At 41.8% G+C, this 21,749-nt stretch overlaps 1 protein-coding gene across 5 annotated transcripts in view; it reads right to left on the bottom strand.

Annotated features, from left to right (window-relative positions):
• Positions 1 to 236: 236 nt before the first annotated feature.
• The window catches only part of KCNJ5 (potassium inwardly rectifying channel subfamily J member 5), a 55,520-nt gene continuing 34,007 nt past the window's right edge, over positions 237 to 21,749 (bottom strand). For 4 of the 5 annotated variants that reach the window (XM_072611566.1, XM_072611565.1, XM_072611567.1 and 1 more), the window contains 2 exons: positions 12,577 to 13,520; positions 237 to 8,277 (listed from right to left, as the gene is read on the bottom strand). In XM_072611566.1, the coding sequence (XP_072467667.1) occupies positions 7,958 to 8,277; positions 12,577 to 13,513 (1,257 nt within the window). In that variant the 5' untranslated portion in view covers positions 13,514 to 13,520 and the 3' untranslated portion in view covers positions 237 to 7,957. Of the gene's footprint in view, positions 8,278 to 12,576; positions 13,521 to 14,640; positions 21,747 to 21,749 lie in introns of those variants that run through there. The other variant, XM_072611568.1, reaches the window with a different exon arrangement.

Below are 21,749 nucleotides of genomic sequence, written 5' to 3'. Positions count from 1 at the left end.
AATTTTCTAACGTTAAAGGTTGTGTAGTAGAGCTCTTTGGTCTGCACCCAGCATCTGGCATTCTCCTTTCCCTTCTTTGTCTGAGAGGGCCAGACACAGCTGAGCTCTCATGCGTGAGGGGAAACAGATGGTGTGTGAACTCATGAATGACTACTGGCTCAATTTTGAGGCAACTGCGCTGTTTAGGGAGGAGACTGTTACTCTAGCAGAGCATCAAATCAGGCAGAGAGAAATGCTAATCTCTTCCCTTAGCATCATGTTTTATTTCAATGATCGTTTTGAATATGACAATGACATTTGCTCTCCATTTCATGGAGACAAGCGCATGGCAAACACACAGAGGACATGACTGTTTTCTAACTGATTGCATCATTACCCCAGAGAAGTCTGAGTTTCTGAACTTACCTACCTTCAAATTAGGCTTCTGATTATGGAGGAGTACAGGTTATCGTCCTTAGAAAATGATATAAAATGACTCTAGACAAGTCTATTTTAGGAAGAATATTTTGGATTTCTTCAGTAATGTTGCTAAATGGTCACTAAATTCTCTTTCAGTGAATTGAAACTTTTTTTCTAAATTGGGAGTGGGTAGCAATTTCCTTTAGGGAACATGGTCTAGCATGTAGAAAGGACACTGCATTTGGAATCAAAAAGATTTGGGTCTGACTCTGGTCTCCATCAAGCACATGTTATGTGGCTTTGGTTAACTTCTCTGAGTCTCATTTTCCTTCTCTGTCAAATAGAATCAGCCTGGTCTGTTGAAAGGGGTTCTATGCCAACAGATGAGGGACTTAGACTCTGGATCTGGCTTGCTATGTGATACTAATCAATTACTTTACCTTTTTAAGCCTCATTTTCATCATGTCTGAAATGAAGGAGTTGCATTAGGTGATCTCTAAAGCTTCTTCCAGCTTAACATTTTACTATCTCTCTATCTGCCTACCTACCTACCCCTTTCTTTGTTTCTTTGTTTCTATGTCTTTCCTTCCTTCCTTCCTTCCTTCCTTCCTTCCTTCCTTCCTTCCTTCCTTCCTTCCTTCCTTCCTTCCTTCCTTCCTTTCTTCCTTTCTTTTTTCTTTCTTTCTTTGTCTATCTTGAAGGACTGCCATGAAATTAAGGTAATCAATGTATGTAAAAATGTCTTGTTAACATAAAGTTCTACATAAATGTTCTTCATATGGTAGCTTCCCAGCATGAATAAAATAGCTAGCTGTCAAGAGGAAACTTTTTATTTCCATTTTTTTTCCTGGAGAGTTAATGACAGAGTGTGACACAAGTCTAGAATTTGGTCAGTGAATTCTTCAGGGATCATATGTATCTATCCTGTTGCATTAGGGGAAGACTTTTATTCATAATTTGTAGGTTCATTGGGACCCAGTGAAATTCATTCTATGTTCAGTAACATGGTTAGGAGTCCTAGTGTATACTCTTAGTGTATGTATCTTTTTTTCCCCTCACTTGGCCATTGATTGCAATAAGCTTCATAGAACCCTACAAGAGTTCTAGAAGGTAAGCCCTAGGGAATAACCATGTCTGTTGTGGGGAAACAGATGGCTGCTTCCATAGCTTTCAGTTTCTTTAACTGGGCCTTGTATACTCACCTCCAGGAAGGCCATTTCCTCTCCAATATTACTCCTGTGTTTGTCTAGTGGTAATTTAAAGGCTCTCCACCTGTTTTCAGTCCATGTCAGGGGTGATACCAATCGGTTGGTGAATCAAATGTCATTTGTTCTGAGCTGATGAGGGGGAGGGGGCATAGTTGAATCAGACATTGTAAATTGTCTTTGCATCAGTGAAGGTCTGGTTCTTTGCAACTTAAAAATATTCATTCCCCACCCCCTACCATTTTTGTCAACTTTAAAAGGACCAGGCTAGACTAATTAACTTATTGAAAAGGTGTCTAGTTTTGGTGCCATTTAAGTAGGGGTCTTTTTCAACTTGATCTTTTGCAAATCTGAGCTTTTAAAGTTGCCTTTACATAGCCATAGTAAATTAAAAAGTTGGTCTCAAATTCTCCCCTGCTGATGACATTTTCCACATGAAATTTTGGTCTTGGAGAACCTCTAAGTACTTTGCAAATGTTAACTTTCATAGTCTCTTTAATAAGCTTGGTACTAGTATCCATTTTGCTGAATGAAAAGATGAGACTTGAATAGAGTCTACACAGTCCAAAAATGAAGGAGAGAGTTAACAATTATATAGATAATTTGATTAACATAAAAAGTTGATCTTGAACAGGGATTCTTAACTTTTTTGTGACCCTGGACTTCCTGGGAAGTTTAGTTAAGCCTATAGACTCCTCAGAATCATGTTTTGAAATGCATAAAATAAAATATATAAGATTACAAAGGAAATCATAGGTTAGTGAAAATAATGATGTATCTTTCCCCTTAACCAAGTACATAGAACTCCTGAAAGAAATCTATTAATCCCAGGTTAAGAACCCCTGACTTAGACAATTGCCCTAGGGTGCTGTTCAAGGGGACCAATGACTTCACAGGGTAATATCTCAATTTGCATGTGATTTGGATTTAAGTGAGGCAGAGTTGTACAAAGTCATCAACCTCATCTTCTCTTCCAGAGTCATCAAAATCTAGTTGCAAGATAATGGCCCATGAATACAGTGGATGACCTTGGAGTCTTTGATGCCTGACCAAACTCTAAGTGCTCCACAATGTCTGCTTCAGCCACCTTCATGGCCACTGGAATAAAATGTTCTCATCTACCCATTAAGCCAGAGGAAGTCTTTACATTCTTGGAGGACAAACCCTTCTAACTCACTGACTGGTTTGAGCTCTGTGGAACCCTCAACTTGGTTTTGCCCATCTGCTGAGATGGCTTTTACCATGGTATAGTCACCGTACACACTATAGCTTCTTGGAGCCACAAGTGAGAGTTGAGTGAAGATGGTCACCAAAGGTGGATTGACAACTTTGCAAAGGGCCCAGCAAGTCCTCATACCAGAGGTGCTAGTCTTCCCTAAACACCCCATATACACCTGTCTAAGGTAATGAGACATCAAGTGACTTGCCCATGATTATATAATCTGTAAGTTGCAAAGGCAAGGGGTAAGAACCCAAATCTTCCTGACTCCAAGGTCCCCCCTCTGTCCATTTTAGAGTCCTGCCCTTCTCTCTAGACAACATTCTATTCCAGACTATTCCTAAAGGGGATTTTTCTTGCCATAGGATTATCCAATCTGAATAAACTAGTTATTTGCCACACTAGAATGAAGAGATTTTAGTACCAAATTCTTAAGGTCTATTGAAACGAATTTTTTCCTATGAATTATCTAGTAATTTGATCCTACATGAGATTATCCTACCAAAGACATCATCACTTGGCAGCTCGTCTACTAGTAGTGATCCTTTCCATATTGAGGTATGCTGGTCTTTTGAAAGTATCTCCATCTCAGTTTTGTTAAATTTTTCAGGGCTTACATCCTTCAAGAGTTCAGCGTGATTTTCATGACATGATGAAGCCTTGATGTTGGACTTTTTTCCCCATAGCCTGAATTATCTCCATAGTTACTAGCACTCCCCTTTACTTTTTTGTATAAAGGCTGATCTGTGACCCAACACCAGGTTCAAAGCTGGATCCAACCTTTTGCCCCAAGACTGTGTTAATCACTAGTCTCTTTCTTCATTTCCTCAACCACTTTCTGACCTCAGTTTCACAATAGTGTCTTGTCACTGACTGTTTTTCTTTTCAACTATTAAAAGAGCAAGAGCATTAAGCCTGTCTGAAGTGTAGGAGCTGAAATGTAATGCAAGTGGATGCCTATTTATAACAAGGAACAGTTCTGGAGAATCAGATACACTTCACTGTGATAGATTTTTTAGCCATCAGAATGGCATTTTCTTTTTTTAATAAGTGGGCTGAAAAATCCTACGTAGGCAGAGCAAGACTTGACACATTGATTTCAGTGACTTCTCTAGCAAAACCCAAGTCAGATAGGATGAATGACTCCTTCCCCAGCAAGCCATTCTCTCCCATCTAATTGCCTTTCACAATCCATTAATTCTCCAGAGACAGGGAAAAAAGGGTATTTCCCAATTATCCTGCCACTGGGAGAACATTGCACGTAGATCAAAACTGAGGCTCAGTAAAAACAACCAACTTAATTGGAGCTGCCTAATCATAAGACAGGGACTCCTTTTATTCCTGACCTTATGCAATGCTCCACCCATTAGTTTCTATGCCATTCTCTGAGTATGTATGTGTCCATGACTCTTGGGCTTGGGCTGAAGTTGTCTCAGGAAATGATTGTTTAAGGGTATGTTTAGATGAGTTCTGCCTGTAATTAGGTCTCTATGACTTTTATCTCATACCAGAGAAATCTAGTACACTGGAAGGTAGGAGGATAGTGTGTGGGAGAAAAGGTTTTTGGTTATAGGCAGGAAATATGTATAAATATTCACTCTATGCAATAGGTCATGACTCAGTGCTGGTACTTGCCAAAATGATAAGGACTTTGTCTGCTTGGATCTGTTCAACCTAAGTATTAAGGGGTCGTTCTCTCCTCTAATTTTCTTAAAGTATTTTTTCTAAATTTCTCCTTTTTTGAAAAAAAAAGTCTCAATCACTTTACTACACTGTAATCTTCTTGAGGGAAGAATCAACCTTGTCTTTGAATTCCATGGAAAGCATTTAATATGTGTTTCTTAGAAGTAGTTGTGTTACTAAGATTATATATGAAACTTACTGAAGGTGGGAGTATTCTTTGATTCTTCAGGAGCATAGAATGTGAAATCTTGAAAGGACTCTCTCACTTTACAAATGAGGAAGCCAATCCAGGGAGATGAAGGAATGTGCCCAAGATCACATCAGTAGCAATTAGCAAAGTTGGATTTCAAACCCGAGCCACAAGATGCAGGGATGTCAGATTCACAAGGCTGCAAAATTTCTGAATCTGACCCATCCAAATAAAAATGTAATTGGGAAATGTTTGATACGATAAATAAAAATACATTACAACATAAATAATGCTAATTTGTGATTTTCTCCTTATAAGATGGATCAGAGATCTAGAATAAAAAGATACCTCAAAGGTTACCTAGTCCAATCTCTCATTTTACAGATAAAGAAACTGAGACCAAAGGGAGGTTAAGGAGTATTTTACTTCTTCATAGTGATTTGAAAAAAATATCCAATCTCTCTACTACAGTTAATAAATGTCTCTATCACAGGTAATTTCCAATATACAGAGGCTGAGGCCAGGGGTTAGTTTCTGAAGCTTTCAGAATGTAATAAACTGGATAATGCCTTGGGATCATGAGACTATTGAAATCCATAGTTTATGTTTGCAAAGCCACCAATCTCTTTCAAAATTCAGAGGGCTGCATTCTCTCAGTTTTGATTCTATGAGGTCAAAGCTTCATGTATAAGAGGTGGTTGCAGTAGAATTTCTATTTTGTGAGAGGGTGAGGGTAAAGGAGTGGGGCTTGTCAAAGGTCATGTTGCCCTCAGCGTGCCCTCTCTTCACTATGATTCCTCTGTTTTATGTCCAACTTTTCAGGAAAGGGTGCTAGGGCTTTTCCCAAATATTTGCAGAGTTATTTTCATAATGTACCCATGGACCCAGGTAACAAAGATCAGACACCCCATTTATGGAGTCTTGGTGAGAAGAGTGCATTTGTAAGCCTTGAAGTACTCTGTAAGTATGATTTATTATCGTTCTTGGGAAGTTGAGGGCAGTTTCCATGTTACTGGTGTGTTTTATAGAGAAAAATCACAGCAGCGCATCACCATGTGCCCAGGGCATGTGGTCTTGCCCATAGGAGTCTAGCAGGGGACTTTACTGCTCTCCTCTTTACTCAGGACCTCTGACAGTCCTGAAGCAGAGCTGGGAGGACCAGAAAGGTATGAGAGCTGGGAATGGAGAAAAGGTTACCTATTCCAAGGCCAGAAGAGGAGTGCAGCATCACTGGCCACCTGGAAACCAGGCTGATGAGAAGCATAGTTTAGACCTAACAGAAATCAGGAAGAAATTATAGGAGAAATTGAATCCCCTATGCCTCATTTTCTTCCTTTCTACTCCATTTTGGTTTAAATTGATCAGCTCTTTTGAGAAGGAACTCTGGATTTGCAAGATGTCTGAATTCCTATAGCTTAGTGGTAAAGGATGATAACAGGAGGAAGAGATAGAGAACAGGGTAGCAAATGACAAGTGTGGGTAGGGGCGATATAAACTTTGGAGGCTGAAGAGAATTCTGAAGCCATGATATCTTTGAAAAAATTTTCTCTCAAGTCTGGTTGGCCAATTAGAATTCTTCTCCCCCAACCAAGTTAGACAGACAAAAGTCATACATCTTCCCTCTCACTCTCCAGGTTTCATCTACTAAATAATTCCCATGAGTTACATGCAATGATCTCTACTCTCCCCATACTTGTAGATGAAAAATAGCTAAGTTCTTACAAAAGGTAATTTTTTTGAGATTTTTTTTCCTCTTTATATCATCTCACCTCCCATTTCTCCATGGATCCCTAGTTCTTCTCACATTTCTCATGGGGATGAGGAGGGAGAATGTGAAAAAGAGAGTGAACCTCGCTCCTTCTCCTTCCTAGTGTTTCCTTGCCTCAGGCCCTTCCTCCCCACCTGTCTACCACTAAGGCTAGCAGTTTTCCAGTGTGGGAGAGGGCAGTAGGACTCCTAATCAGGTTCTCTTGATTGTGAAGCCTGCAGTTAGTCTTTGACACCAAATGAGCACCTACTATTTCCACTTGTCCATTCACAGTACCACTGCTGAAGACTTGGAATTCTTTCAACACTGTTACTAACTTAAATTGGGCCACTTGGCTCACCCTGGAGATATTAATTGCTTTAGAGAAAAGGTTATCTCTGATTATCCCCTTACATGTCATGATTGGCCCTAAAAATAGGAGGACTATTGAACTGGGAATCAGGAGAGCCTGGGAACTGTTTTTTGCAGGCGGTTGCTTAAAAAATAAACTACAATTTCTTTCCTCCCCTCTTCCTTCCCTCTCCATACTTTTCATCTCTGCCCTTCCAGCTTTAACAATAAATCTGTAAACCTCACTTTCTTTAGCTCTCACCTTAGGCTCACTCTGGTACATGAATGAAAAGCAACGTGAAAGTTACAAGTGTTCTGAGTTTTTTAGGCAAAAGTTTTCTGTGACAGAACCAGTGATCCTTGACCTGGAAGAGATTTGAGGAGCCCAACATGATATGCTTTGTAAAATTGCTAATAAAAACCAAACTTAATCTGACATCCTTGGTCTGGTTTTACTAGAACATAGGTCCAAGTTTTACTAGTAACTTCTAAGAGAACGAATAGGCTACATTTGAAAAACTAACTCAACCCAACACACTAGTAACAGATATCTTGGACAACATTCTTTCTTCAGAGTCAGCCCCACTAACTAGCAAAAGCCCTCAAATAAAGAAGCCTTCCTTCTCTGAGGGGAGCGGATGTCTCCTCTGGGAATCCATTTCCAGGCCTAATGGACTCCAGGGCAGAAGTATCTCTAGCCCCTTCCCACTGCTCCACTCCCACCTCGGTCCTTTAGCAACGCCCACATCCTTTTATGAGGGCTGCCCAGACATCCAGCTCAGGAAAAGTACCCAGGTTAGTGGGAAAAGAAACGAGGGACTAAGTAGCAAAAGCAAACACGTCACAACCATAAGGCAGAAAGCCTGGTTTTCTCCTTGGACCCCTAGACGTAATCCGGTTGGGACAAGGTGGGAGGGGCAGAGCTATGACCCTTACAGGTGTAAGAAGCAGGGTTCCCAGCAATGTCTCTACAGGCAGAGCTACGTCATGGTGCACAGAATGGCATCACATTGGGAAAGGGGAGGATTTGCTAAAAACCTATCTCCTCAGAGCCTCTGTTGCTTCCAGGGCCAACTAAACAACCCATCTCAGTTAGTTTGCCTCATTGGGTCAATTTAGTGTCTCTGACTGAAGGTTATGTTCCATTCCCTTGGGCACAGGAGTCACACAGAGCTACTAGTCTCTCTGGCTCTACCCAGCCCCTCTGCTTCCTCCTCTCCTTCCTCTGCCTTTTGGCCCAATCCTTCCTTGGCACAGCCCCCCAGCAGGGTGGGGCTGGAGAGGTACTGAAGGAGCCGGCCTTCTCTCTGGGCCTCCGCCAGCTCCTTGGCACAACAGGTGGGTGTGTTGGTCTCGTAGGTATCATGGAAGGTATTGTAGTCTACCTCGTAGAAGCCCTTCTCTAGGGTGAGGACTGGTGTGAAGCGGTGGCCCCAGAGAACCTCAGTGTCCATGTAAGAGCTGCGGGCCTGGCAAGTCATGCCTAGGAGAACAGAGGACAGAGAATTAGAGATACCCACTGGGATATGGCTGTTCACATCAGTAAATATCGATTGATTGATTGATGTGTGTCTCTAGAAACTGGCAATGCTCATGGGATTGTGCACCCTTGTCCTTTCCTGGAATTCTTTTACACACATGCACATCTGCAAAACTGCATCCATACAAAAAAGACTTATACAACCTCTTGGAGTGGATGCAATCAGTCAGCCAGTAGGCATTTATAAAACACCTATTATTTGCCAGCTAAAGGCTGAGGATTTAAAAAGAGGTATAAGGTAGGCCTTTGTCTTGGGATATTCTATCTGAATGCTCCTCTGCTAGTCAGCTCCCTTGTTAAAAGACTTCAAATAGTCCTCCTACAGGCAAAAGCTGCTTCACCCCAATAGCCAGTACTTGAAATTCCATTTGGCCAGCTTGAAAATGTGTGCTGTGCTATTGGTTTCAAGGTGGATTGGTTGACAGAGTATGGATGGCTCAGCACAGCCTATCACCACTTCTGGAGAAAAAACAGAATGTTTACAACTTCCTGGCAATGGATCAGTAGCATCATACATCTGTCCTTCAAGGATTCATAATTGTATCAATGTAGGTATTCCCTCTGCAGATGCAGATAGCAGACCCCTAGTCCTGAATGATGATAGCTCACATTTATATACTGTTTTAAGATTTGCAAGATGTTTTTACATAGATTATCTCATCTGTTCATTACAACAACCCTGTAAGGCAGGTGCTATAAAGTATTTCCATTTTATAGATGAAGAAACTGAGACTGAGAGAGGTTAAATAATTTGCCCAGGGTCACAAAGGTAATAAGTATCTAAGGCTGGATTTGAATTCAGGTCTTCCTGATTCCAAGTTTAGCACTCTGTCCACTGCACTATATTGGATGTGACCTTCATGGATTGCCATGGCTAAAAATGCATTGTTCAAGGAGTACAGGGATACATATATCTTTTGGGTTTTGTTTTCCATTGTATACCAAAATGTTCATGTTTGTTATTAATTGTTAGGTTCAGAGTAAAAAAGAAAAGAAAAGGAAAAGGCATGCATTGTTCAGTAGACATCCCAGTGATAGACTTCTCTAAAATTAGCTAGGATGGTCCTTGGATGAAAGGCATATCATTTGTTGCCAGCTTGTACTCAAAATCTTGGTTGAACCTATCAGAACTTGGACTCGCCTGGCATTCCTTCCAAAAACTGAGTTCTCTTCAGACCCCAATAAAGTATTAGAGAAGGCCTTCAGTGGGAGCCTCATATCCACATATCAAAAAAGAGGACTAGTGTTATTACCAATAATTACTAGTCACCTCCACGGTCGCTCCATAATCTGTATATTTGGGATACACATTTTCTTTTAAAAGAAAGAAATCTGCACGCCCACACATTGTTGGTACTCTGTCCAAGGACACTAAATACTTCATCACCTCTTATTCACCATCAACATAGCTCCGGTCCTCTTAGGCTTTCTGTTCTCTCAGTATTTTTAGATTCAGGCTTCCCCCCAGAGAGGCAGGGAAGCTCTGTTTTATGGATGAGGAAATCTCCATGTTTTGGAACAGAGAAGTAAATTTTCAGCAGTCCTTTGGACTGAGTACCTTTTGGACATGGAGGAAGAATGTTTTTCTCTTGCCCAGAGCCCTGATGGGATCACACATCAAGGGAACCTAGCTTAAAGTCAGTTTTTGTTTGTTTTTACCAGTTTGGATTTTCCTACATTATCAAGCCTGTTCTGGGTTCTAGGCCATGTGCTATCTTCTCTTACTAGTTGCTTGCCTAGGTGAGGTCCATCTCCCTGGGCTGAACGTTGTCATGTTGGGGAGCTTAACAAGTCGGAGGCAGGCTGACCTTACCTTGTCAAAACAATTTTTGATCCATTTAAAAATAGATCCCATTGGGGAAATGGGCTCCCATAAGTCTCTTGTTTACTATGGGAAATATCACAAATAGTACTTCACAAATATGTACTTCAGGTTCTCCTCCATGGCACTGGTACCAAAGACTAATGAGCCCTGACTTAGGGTGAGCCTTAACATATATAGTCAGCCTACTGGGGTTGTACTGTCCCATTGTTTGGAAAGCTGAATTTGGGTCAAGAGTAACATTTCTAGGGGTAAAGTAATTGTGCTTCTCTTGCTTGGACTGCCCTGTAGGCCTTGCCTCTGAAGGCAAGACCAAAGGGAGTTTGAAGGGGGTCTCCCATCCCACCTGCCACTCCCCTGGGAGGAGGCTGGCATGGTGATGGTGCTCTCTATGACTTATTTGGGAAAAATAACAGGGTTGGGGTTGGCCTACCTCTACCATTTCTCATTGGACAGCAGGGCTGACAGGTGAAGAACATTATTCCCGTACACTACTCTATTTTGTCAGAGAGAGAGAAGAGAGACATCCATTACTTGTTCTGATGGGTACCTTTGCTTTTGTTTGATGTTGTCATAGATGATGATGATGGGCTTGGGGGGCACTAGTCTATCTCTGAATGACCACTTTTTGCCTGAGAATCTCTTATCCTGATCTTGACTCCAAGGCCAGAGACAGGGTGACTTTCAGAGCCTGGGGAGCTTGTCATCCCCAAGAACTGGCAGCTGGCTTCCAGCATTTGTAGTCATGTATGGCCCCACTGATTCCTAGGGCTGCCACCATGTGCCATTTGGTAATTCACCCCAACTCCAATGAGATGTTCAAGCCTGGGCTAGTTGTATGGCCACAGAGTAAATCACCAGAGAGGCCCTGTTCCAACAGCCCCTGGCACCTTGCCTTCCTCCTACCTTGTTATTTCAGATTTGAACTTGAAATATCTTTAGGCCCAAATCCAAAGTGGGGAGGATTTGAGGATGGAAGATACTGTTAAGTTCCCTGCCTCCTAGAGCAACTTTCATTCAGTCCCCCAGATCAAGGTTCACTCTTGGATGATGCCTTGGTTAGGTTTGGTTCATTCTCTGATATCCCCAGATCTGGAAGGCAGAAAGCACAGGCATGGCAGATGGGAAAAAGGAAGAGAGGCTAGTAATAAGACAGAAAGTCAGGTGTAGGAAAGGGCTGGGCAAGGCATTCTGGGATCTAGAATCTTAGGGCCTAGATTTGAATCCTCACTCAGCTACTCCTTGCCTCTCTGGGCCTCATTGTTCTCACTGGTAAAAATGAGCTGGTTAGATTATATGTCCTGAGAGGTCACTTTCAGCTCTGTACTTCTGATCTTGTGATTCCTCACAATGCCCTGTTGGGGGAGGGGATGAGAGGGGAGGGAGACGAGGGAGTCAGGGACCATAAGTTGGCTCACAAGCCATTGGCTTTTTAAAACTAAGTTGTGAGTGTGCTACATTGGCACAGAACCAAGAAGGCTCTTTGTCATCAGGTGTCTCTGAGCAGCAGCAGCCCTAGGCTGAGGTGCCAGGTCAGGACACCAAGATGCATTTCCATGGCACCTCCGGGTATTTATGTGTCATTGAGGATGCAATGTTATGTACAAAGAAAGAACAATGAGTTTGAACGGCAGGCAGGCAACCTTCTAGGAGCATTCAGATAGAGTCTCATTTGGGGGCAGGAGTGAAGACTAAACCACTCTCCTCCAGTTTCCACAGGTTTACAGTGAGATACATTGCAAGGGAGGGGTTCAAGTATCCCTCACCCCACCCTGTTTTACAGGTGAAGAATCTTAAGGTCAGAGAGGTGAGATAACTTATGTAAGCTAGTTAGTGTCGGCCTGTGTGCTAATGCTGCTCTCTGTATCCTAAATTCTATGCTCTCTCCCCAAGCATTCTCTGTGAACTCTAGTCCAGGAGCCCTTAACTGCTTTTGTATGGCACCCTTTGGTAGTCTAGGGAAGCCTATGGACTTCATTTCAGAATAATGTTTTTTAAGCAAATAAAACAAAACACATTGGACTGCAAAGTATATCAATTATATTGCAATATGCTCATCAATATATTTTTTTTAAAGTTCATGGACCTCAGATTGAGAAGTCCTGATCTAGTCCCTTCTAGCCTTGATATTTTGAAATATTTCAAAAATATATTTGAATTTCATGATCTGGTACAGGAATTTATAAGCTCTCCCAAGGGCCTGGACTTCACGTTTTCATATGGGTGTCTGACTTTCTTGGACAAGAGATATAGTGACTGGATAAAGCCACATGATTATAGATTAAGAGCTGTTAGGGTCATTGAGGCTTGAATCAGAAAGAGATGTTTCTACAGGTAGTAGGTAGCAGAGTCAGGACATAGGGAGGTCATCCCAAAATAAGTTGCTCTCTGCACTTTGAGGACAATTGGCAATGTCTTACCTGTAGCTTCTACCATGCCTTCTAAGATAACTACCACCTCAAACTCCTCCTGATTCAACTGTGCCCTGGACATCTCCCAGAAAGGGCTCTTCTCATTGATTTCATGGGAGATGATAAGTGGCGACACCAGGAAGAGGCGGTCATCCCCAGTGTCAAAACCCACATTAATGTCTGTCTGATTCAGGGGAATGAACTCCCCTTCTTTGGTCTGCCTGGACTTGATGAGCTTGGCCCGTATGGAGGCCTCTACGATGTGAGAGTTGCGGAGGTCGCCCACCCGGAACATGAGGCAAAGCTTATCATCCCGCATAGAAATGACAGCATTATTAGAAAACATGAGAGTCTCTGCCCTCTTCTTGGGCTGACTAATCTTGACAAACATGCAACCCACCATGAAGGCATTGACTATGGAACCTAGGATGGCTTGAACCAATAGGAGGATGATCCCTTCTGGACACTTCTCTGTGATAACCCGGAAGCCATACCCAATGGTGGTCTCTGTTTCAATGGAGAACAGGAAGGCAGAGACAAAACCACTGAGATTCTCAACACAAGGAACCCAGTTTTTGTCCCCAACGTGGTCCAGGTCTCCCCGAATGTATGCAATGAGCCACCAAATAAAGCCAAAGAACAACCAAGTAATGGTGTAGACCATGGTGAAGACAAGGAGGTTGAAGCGCCACTTCAAATCCACCAGTGTTGTGAAGAGGTCACTTAGGTAACGATAGGTTTCCTGGACATTGCCATGATGCACGTTACACTTGCCACTTTTCTCCATGTATCGCTGGCGAGGCTTCTTGGCTTCTGTCAGAAGACGGGTCCGATCAGTAGTGATAGGGACATAATCACGGGCCTGTTTGGGAATCTTCCTGGGATCTCTTGGGGTGGTTGCAATCTCCATGTCTTGGTTCATGGAATTTCTAGAATCTCCAGCCATAGCTTGGCTATTTTGGGGTAAAAGAGACATAAATCAATGATACTGATTTTTCTGGTTCAGTTGAGCATGTCCTAAGCAGAGAAATCTAGCAAAACATAGAGAAACATGGAATCATAATGGTGAAAGACGCCATAAAAATATGTAAATCCAACCCCCTCCATCTTTGCATATGGGGAAACTGAGACAAAATGACTTGTCCAAGTTCATTTTACTACTTAATGGTAGAGCTGTAACTAGGACCCAGATCTCCTGACTCTTTCCACCTCAAACCTTTCTACCTCAAACTGTAAAACAGCAGTTTTTACCAAGTAGAATGCAATTCATTTAACATGCATGGAGTGAATCAATTCAATAAATATTTATTAATTGCCTATTTTGTGGACACCATTAGAGATGGCTGGATGTGAATGGGAGGTTTCAAGGTCCTTGGTCTTCTTAGAGCTTTAATTTTAGCAGGAAGCTATGCACATACATGTGTACACATGTGTATATGTATACAAATATATATATACATGTACACAGAAACTATAATACATGATAAGTGAGTTAAAGAGGTATAAAATGACATGTAAAGTACAAGGGGGAAAAGGTTGTTATCAACTGAAGGAAATCAAGAGAGAATTTTTAGAGGTGGCGCATAAGCAGGGCTTTAATAGGAATTCCAAAATTCTAGGTGTAGGGTACTATATGAGCAAAAGCTTGGAAATCATAGTCATAGATGAAGAGTGCTTGGGTTTGGTAAGGAAGGAAAGGTATGACATTACGAGGTTGTGGAGGAATCTGAATGCCAGGCAAAGGTGTTTAAACTTCATTTCATAAGCAATAGAGAGACACTGAAGATTCTTGAGGAGAGGGGAAAAGAGCCACATACATGCAAGGGAAAGATTAGTTTGACAGTGATGTAAGGAATAGGAATAAAGGGATAAGAGAATGAAGTCAGGAAGATCTTTCAGTGGCCACTGAAATAGTTAGGGAAGTGGTACGTAGGACCTGTACTAGGGTGGTGGCCATGGCAATAGATAGGAGGGGAAGATATAACAGAGATTAAAAATGTAGACTAACATGGAATGACAAATCTGTCCAAAAGTTTGAGTGCATATTAAAAGGTGACTATATATAATCCTCACCGCCACCACCACCACCACTATCGAAATGCCACGTTCATAAGTGTCATCTTCCTTGACCTGCTCTCTCAAGATGCCTCGGATACAGTCTCTGCCTTCTAAGAGCTTGTGAACAACGGCATATGGCAGGATTTTCATCAAATCATAGACGTGTAGAGCTGGAAGTGACTCGAGAAATCATTGAGAATGTCAGTTTCCCAATAGGTCCCCGAGAACTTTGAGATGGGGTTCATACTTTATCCAGCTTGCTTCCATAGATATGTAATGACACCTACCTCTCTCCAACTTCCTGACCTAGGGAGTTTACAAGTACATTTCACATGCCACTGGAAGGAAGTGGCATTTTTATAGTGCTGCTGGATGAGAATATGTGGAGCCTGCAGACTCAGGTAGTTCACGATTTATACCTTGACTATTTAAGCTGGCCCTCTCCAGAAAGTAGATCACATTTAATGTCACCTTGGGAGACACAAACCGTTTAGACCCTTTGCCATTTTTATGAGCAGGCTTTTCTTGATTTTACCTACGTTTATCTCACTAAAGAATCAGAGCTGTTGTTTAAACAAATGCAAAGCATCCTTCATAAATCTACCGGCACATAAATCCAGCAGCATTAGCCCCTCCTGGATATCTCCTACCATAAGAAGTCTTTGTTTTTCCCTTTTTTTGGTCAAATCCAGCAGATTCAGAACGACCTTCCCCAAATCAAATGAGGGGGTCATACAAGGAACTGTTTACTTTGTATCTTTAATGTGTATTTTCTATTGTCTTCTATACCACCTGCTCCCCACTCCCTGTCAGGCCTCTTACAAGGATAAATGAGACAATGAGATTGAAAGGCTTAGAGCTTCTTTGCAGAAAAGGTGAAAATCAAGTCCAGGCCTGAGTGTAGCTCAGGGGTGGGGAACCTGTGGCCTCGAGGTCACATGGGACCCTCTAGGTCCTCAAGTGCAGCCCTTTGACTGAATCTAATAAATGCTCTTAACAAAAAAGATTTGTTCTGTAAAACTTGGACTCAATCAAAAGACTGCACCCAAGGACCTAGAGGGCCAAATGTAGCCTCGAGGCCACAGGTGCAACCCCCCTCCCCAAGGATATTATTCTTTCATTAGAATCATCCATTCATTCAACTAGCATTATGAAACACCCTTACTGGGCCAGACACTGTTCTGCAATACAACATCCAAACTGTTCCCGACTCTAAGGGACTTACACTTACAAGGGAAGGGAGGGTGGTTAGAAATCCTGCTCTTCTGAAATGAAAGATGCCCAGAGATGGACCAAATAGACGTTTGGATCCAACAACAGAATTGATTCTGGACAGTCCAATTACTAGAACTCTAAACGACAATATCATAGAAATTTTAAATACTGGGATCTGGGACGTACTTTGTGTGTGATTAGGATACTGCTTTAAGATGTACTCAGGAAAAGAGAAGACTTTGGATTAGCCCCCTCACAGTTGTCACAGGATGTTTTGTGCTGATTTTTTGTTGTCTTTCTCTCTTATCCAACTCACTCTCACTCAGAATTAAAAGATAAAGCTTCATAGTATGTTTAAAAAAAACAAGGGTGTTCTAAGCACTAACACCGATATTTGAAAATCTCCTATAGAAGGACCCAAAAGGGATAATTTGACTCTTAATTGCTATTTTATAGCAGTTCAGAATTTCCAAGATATTTTATAATATCTTCATTAATTTTAATAAGGACTTAAAATAACCTTATAATAAGTTCATAGGGTGCTTTCCACACTATATAGTATTTAAAATAATAGTAAGGTACATCATATAACTATTGTTCCCATTTTACATACAAGTAAACTGAAACTTTGAGCATCAGTGGTTAGAGAGTTCTCATCCTCCCTCCACAACTGACTTCTTCACTGACCCTGGGAAAATCCCTTTCAATGTCTCAGTTTGCCCATCTGTAAAAAGACTAAAACAACGACCCTAGATGCCTCATACTGATGTTATGAGGACCGAAAGAAGCTATAAAAAAATTTTTGTGTGTTTTTAGGAAGCACTATGAAAGTATAAGCTATTATCAGCTTCATTTTTAGAAATATATATTATATATATATCCAAATAATGTGTCCAAAGCTAACCAGTAAATAATTCAATTTGACAAATATTTTGTGATGGAGTACTACTGTGCTGTAAGAAATGATGAGCTGGCTTATTTTAGAAAAAAAAGGAAAGTCTTGCATGAAATAATGAAAAATGAAATGAGCAGAGCCAAGAGAATGATGTACACAACTCAAAGCAATATTGTTTGAAGAATAATTGTGAACAAGCAATTTATTTTGAGTGTTGTAAATACTAAAGTTAACTACAAAGACCCATGAAGGAAGATGCTATCCATACCTCCAGAGAGAAAACTGATAAATAGAAGTATGCAGGTATGGTTTTAATATATTTATAAATCTGTGTCAAATGGTGGCCTTCTCTCTAGTGTTGGATGGGAAAGGAGGGAGGGAGACAATTTGGAACTTAAAATGTAACCAAAAAATTTTAATTTAAAAAAAGAAAAAAATAAAGAACAACAAGGTTAGTTTTTTGGTATCATCAAAATAAACAAACAAACCAAAAAACCCTCCTAAATGCAAGGTGCTAGGACCAGAAAGCCAAAAGTGGAAAATAGTTCCTACCCTCAAAGAGCTAACATTTTACTGGGAATATAGCTGGGCTTCAGGCTGAGACAGGCCATGCCTTAACCCTCTGAATTCTCTTGTTTCTCATTTCAAGGATTTGCAAAAATTCTTATTCCAAAAGATCTCTCTAAGGTCAAAAGGATGTGCAGGGGTTCCCTTTAATTGGACCCTTCAAAACTCAGAATATTCTCTTTGGACTAGGGGCCTTTGGTACATTCGCCTCTAGAGAGAAGCAAGGAAAGTATCTGGCATATCATCAGCTACCAGGGGCCTCTAGCTGTATTCTGAAGGATACAGACTAAGGCAGTGACCTTGGCAAATCTTATTAAAATCTAAGCAAGATCATTAGGACTCTCTAGCTTTAATCTCCTTTTGAGGGTGAATGGGGAATGGTGCATATATGTGATTAAAGTTCTTGGGAAGTATGAAGTTTAAAGGTCCAACAAAACAGATTTATCTCTTTGATATAAAAAAGCATAAAAATTAAAGGGCAGACATAGGGAGGCATCTAAGCTGGCATCCTCTCTACTGGGCTTAATTGCCCCTCTGGACTATAGGACTCCCCTGTCCATATGAATGGGGATTCCTCTCCAAGTTGTAGCTGCAGGAAGTCAGATGTCACTGGCTTCTCTGGCCAAATACTACCTATGAATGAAAGGCCACATAATTTTCTGAAAAGTACATTGAACTGATGCCCCTGCCTCAGGATCAGTTTTCTTACCACAAAATAGGAATAGTCAGAATTTTTACTTCTTCCTCTTCGCCTCCTAACAAAGAATCCCTGAGTTGTTTGTTTAAATGCAAATGGGGGAAAATGTCTATTATTAAGAACTTTTGGATCACATAAACCTATATCAGTAGGAGAGAAGGTGGTAGCTTTCCTGAGGTAATGATCAGTAAGACAGAGGTTTCATCTGAGAAAATAAGGAGAAATCTTTTGAACCCCAAGCATCCCTATTCAAAGAGAGAACAGAAACATTGGTTTAATGGCCTTTAATGATCAGTATTATACTGAGCCCCTGAGAGGTCTGTGCAACAGAATGCTGGATTAGCTCTCTCCTGGAGTGAAGTGGACCACAAATGTGGAGATAGGTAGGTAGTGAGCTTAAAACAAATACAGAAAGAAACGAGATTTTTTAAAGTGTTTGCTGAAAGTGAGGTGAATGGGGAGGAAAATGCCACAGAATAAAAGCTGGAGCCCAGGATGAAAAAGCCATTGGACTAGGAGCTAGGAGGCAGCCTTATATCTAGCCCAGAGGAGCACAATGGGAACTCAAGGCCTGGGTATTTGAGTTAAATCAGAAAAAACAATAGAACTGTCCAATACATACTAGACAGATTTCTTCTTTTACACTTTGAATTACCTATGGCCAAATATGGTACTTTTGAAGTTATACCTGTGTTACTAAACCTAATAATACATGTAGCATACCTAAATCTGTAGCATACCTAACTCTGTAGCATTCAGGTTGATGGGAGGACCATAGATTGGAAACATTCCAACCATAGTTGGAAGGGATTTGAGAAGCCATCTATTTCAAATTTTCATTTTATAGCAGAGGAAACTGAGGTTAAGTGACTTACCCAAGATCACAGAAATAATAAGTGGCAAAGTTGGGATGTGAACCTAGTTCCTCTGATTCCAAATTCAGTCCCTCCTACCATTATATCACACAGCCTTCCAACACACCTTACCACATACTTCTCTTGTGGGGTCATAGTGTTGTGAGAAAATAAGCCAGCACAGGATACACAGAAGAGATAAGCTGCAGTTTATTTATCCACTCAAGAGTGTGACACACACCATCAGTAGGTGATTGAAATGTGTGTGTGTGTATGTGTATGTGTGTGTGTGTGTGTGTGTGTGTGTGAACTTGGCAGATAACATCTCTAAAGCTGGGTGAGTCAGAAAGAGTGATAAAAGAGAAGATGTGCTTTTTTGCAAAGCAATTTGGTTACAGCAGATACAGAACACAGTTAGAAAAGGGTACTGATTACAACAAAGGAGGATGCTTGAACATTTACAAAGAAAACTTCCCCCATTTTTTCTGCATCTTTGAGGTCTACTCAGTCTCCTAACACCCATCTTTTGTTTGGCTACAAAATTCAATCCATTTCTTTTCAATTGAACTTGGCAAGCATTTTTAAGCACTTAGGATGTGACATACCAGGCATACCAAGCAGAAAATGTGTGAAACTGGAAGTCAAGAAGACCTGGATTCAAATGTAGCGTTTGGCACATGCTGTTATGTGACCCAGGACAAGGTACTTAACCGTTCAGTGGCCCAGACAACTTTCTAAGACTTCAAGTTGCAGAGAAGGGGGCCAACCTAATTGGTAGAAGGAGTTTCATCCCTGGAAAAAGCCTAGGACCCTAGGCTAGAGCTTTGAGAATAGCAGTGTTTCCCTAGGACTAGACCTGCTTCCAGCCTGGCTCTTACAGATATCATCTGGGGAAGCAACTTCAGTGGAGAAAGGGTAGCTATTCCTTGCCAGTTGCCACAAGTAGGGCAGGCAAACCAGCCTAGCTGAAGTAAGGAGGAACCTGGCTGAGAGATAGGAGGTACCATGTACTGTAAAGGTCAAAGCACTACCACCTTGTTGAACATCATCTTCCACAGACCCTGATAGAAGCAGCCGAGGACCCTGGACCCAAGAGCTTTTGGAATAGCAATGCTCTGAGACCTGTCCCCACAGCCATCATCCTTGGAAGCAGTTGCCATGAAGATATGGCTTCTGCAGGTGCTATAGCCATATCTAGAAAAGAAAGTTCTTGCCACCAGTTTCTTTGGCACAATCAAGTGGTTTAACTTCAGAAATTGATATGATTTTGTCAATGGAAATGGCATTAAAGAAGAGGCATTACTATTTGCTTTGCTATTACACCCTGGGGACCATGAGACTTCTCCATATGACTTTTGAGGGGCCTTTCTTTGTGTCTCCAGGGCTTAGCACACTACCCGGCACATAGTAGGTACTTAATAAATGACAGTTGGCTGACTTGCTAATGATACCTTCAATACGTGTGGTCTCTCTGCTTCTCTCCCTCATTAGAATGGAATGTCTTTGAGAGCAAAGATTGTCCTCCTTTTCTATTCTTATCCCCAGTGCTTAGCACATAGTGCTTAGTAAAAGCTTCATTCATTCATTCATTCATTCGTTCCCTGCATCAGTATGAGGCGTTTCCTCATTGTGTCTCCCTATACTAATGAAATCACAGGTCTAGTCCCAGGCACTAGAGAGAAATGAACACAGTCTTTCCCACCACAGGAGTACGGGAGATGCTGGAAAATTTTTTGGGTAACTTGGACCTTAGGATCACACTCCCTTGCGATATCATTTAGTTCAATTTCTCAGTTTTGCAAATGAGCAAAACGAGGTGAAAGGAGCCTTGCTCTCAGTTGAGTGCAGAGCCAACACTTGAATCCAGATCTTCTGACTTAAATCTCAGGACCCTTTTCCCTAGCCACCCTGTCTCCTTCAGGTCTTACAGCTGCCCAGCCCTCAGTTTCTGCCTGCAGCTGCCTATGACCTCACTGTCTGTTCACAGCACCCAAATTTCCAGTGAGGGGGAGGCCTGAGAAGTGACCAGAAAAACAGACAGCCAAGGACTAGGGGGAAGAGGGAGGGTAGAGATGGGGGTGGGAGAGAGACTCATGGCCCTGAAAGGCTGCACGCAGACATAAAATATCATTGTGTTTGCAGCACAGCAAACCAGAGTACCAAAGCAATTAGCCTGAGTAGTCAGACTCCTCACGAAGAGATGCCACTCCAAATTCAATTAAGGCCCTGGGACTTTTGGTGAATTCCTTCTTCCCAGCAGGCCACCTCAGGATGAACATCCTGACTGGTGTTTTAAAACACTTCTCATGTCTCCTGCCTGAATTCTGGTCCCCTGACGGCCACCTGCTTTGAGCCAGGAACATAAAAAGTGAGGCATGGTTCTTTCATGGCCCAGGCTTCCCTTCTGTGTCTTGATTTAAAAATAGCTCTTTCCTGATAGCAACCACCAGGCAGCTCAGAGAGGCCTGGAAAGGGAGCTCAGAGGCTAAATGCTCCCCCCACCCCTTCCCCTGGGAACTAATGGAACATGGACAGAACCATTTTGTTTCCCAGAGCATTGCATGGTGATGAGTTTAGTCCATTAATCGTGAGTCAGTTTGGGGCCTTGTTACCTAAGAGGGGGCTGCCCTGCTATCCCTCTCCCCAGCTAGCTATACTGTTCAGATTGCCAGTTATGTGGGAGGGGCAGGGGGCCCCCCACCTCTAGTAATGGTATCCTCAGAGCTAACCTTTTCATTTTAGAGATGAGGACACAGTCTCAGAAAGGTCAGGGTATTTATTCAAGCTGGTCAAGAGTAGAGCTGAGATTTGAACTCTCATAGTTTGCAACCAGACTCAGGTCTCTGTTCACTGCAACACACTGTCTCCTCATATCTCTGTGGGTTTGTTTTTTAAA

The sequence above is a fragment of the Notamacropus eugenii genome, chromosome 5 (genome assembly GCF_028372415.1).
Source record: "Notamacropus eugenii isolate mMacEug1 chromosome 5, mMacEug1.pri_v2, whole genome shotgun sequence".
Taxonomy (NCBI): Eukaryota; Metazoa; Chordata; class Mammalia; order Diprotodontia; family Macropodidae; genus Notamacropus; species Notamacropus eugenii.
This window is presented reverse-complemented; position numbering and strand designations above follow the sequence as displayed.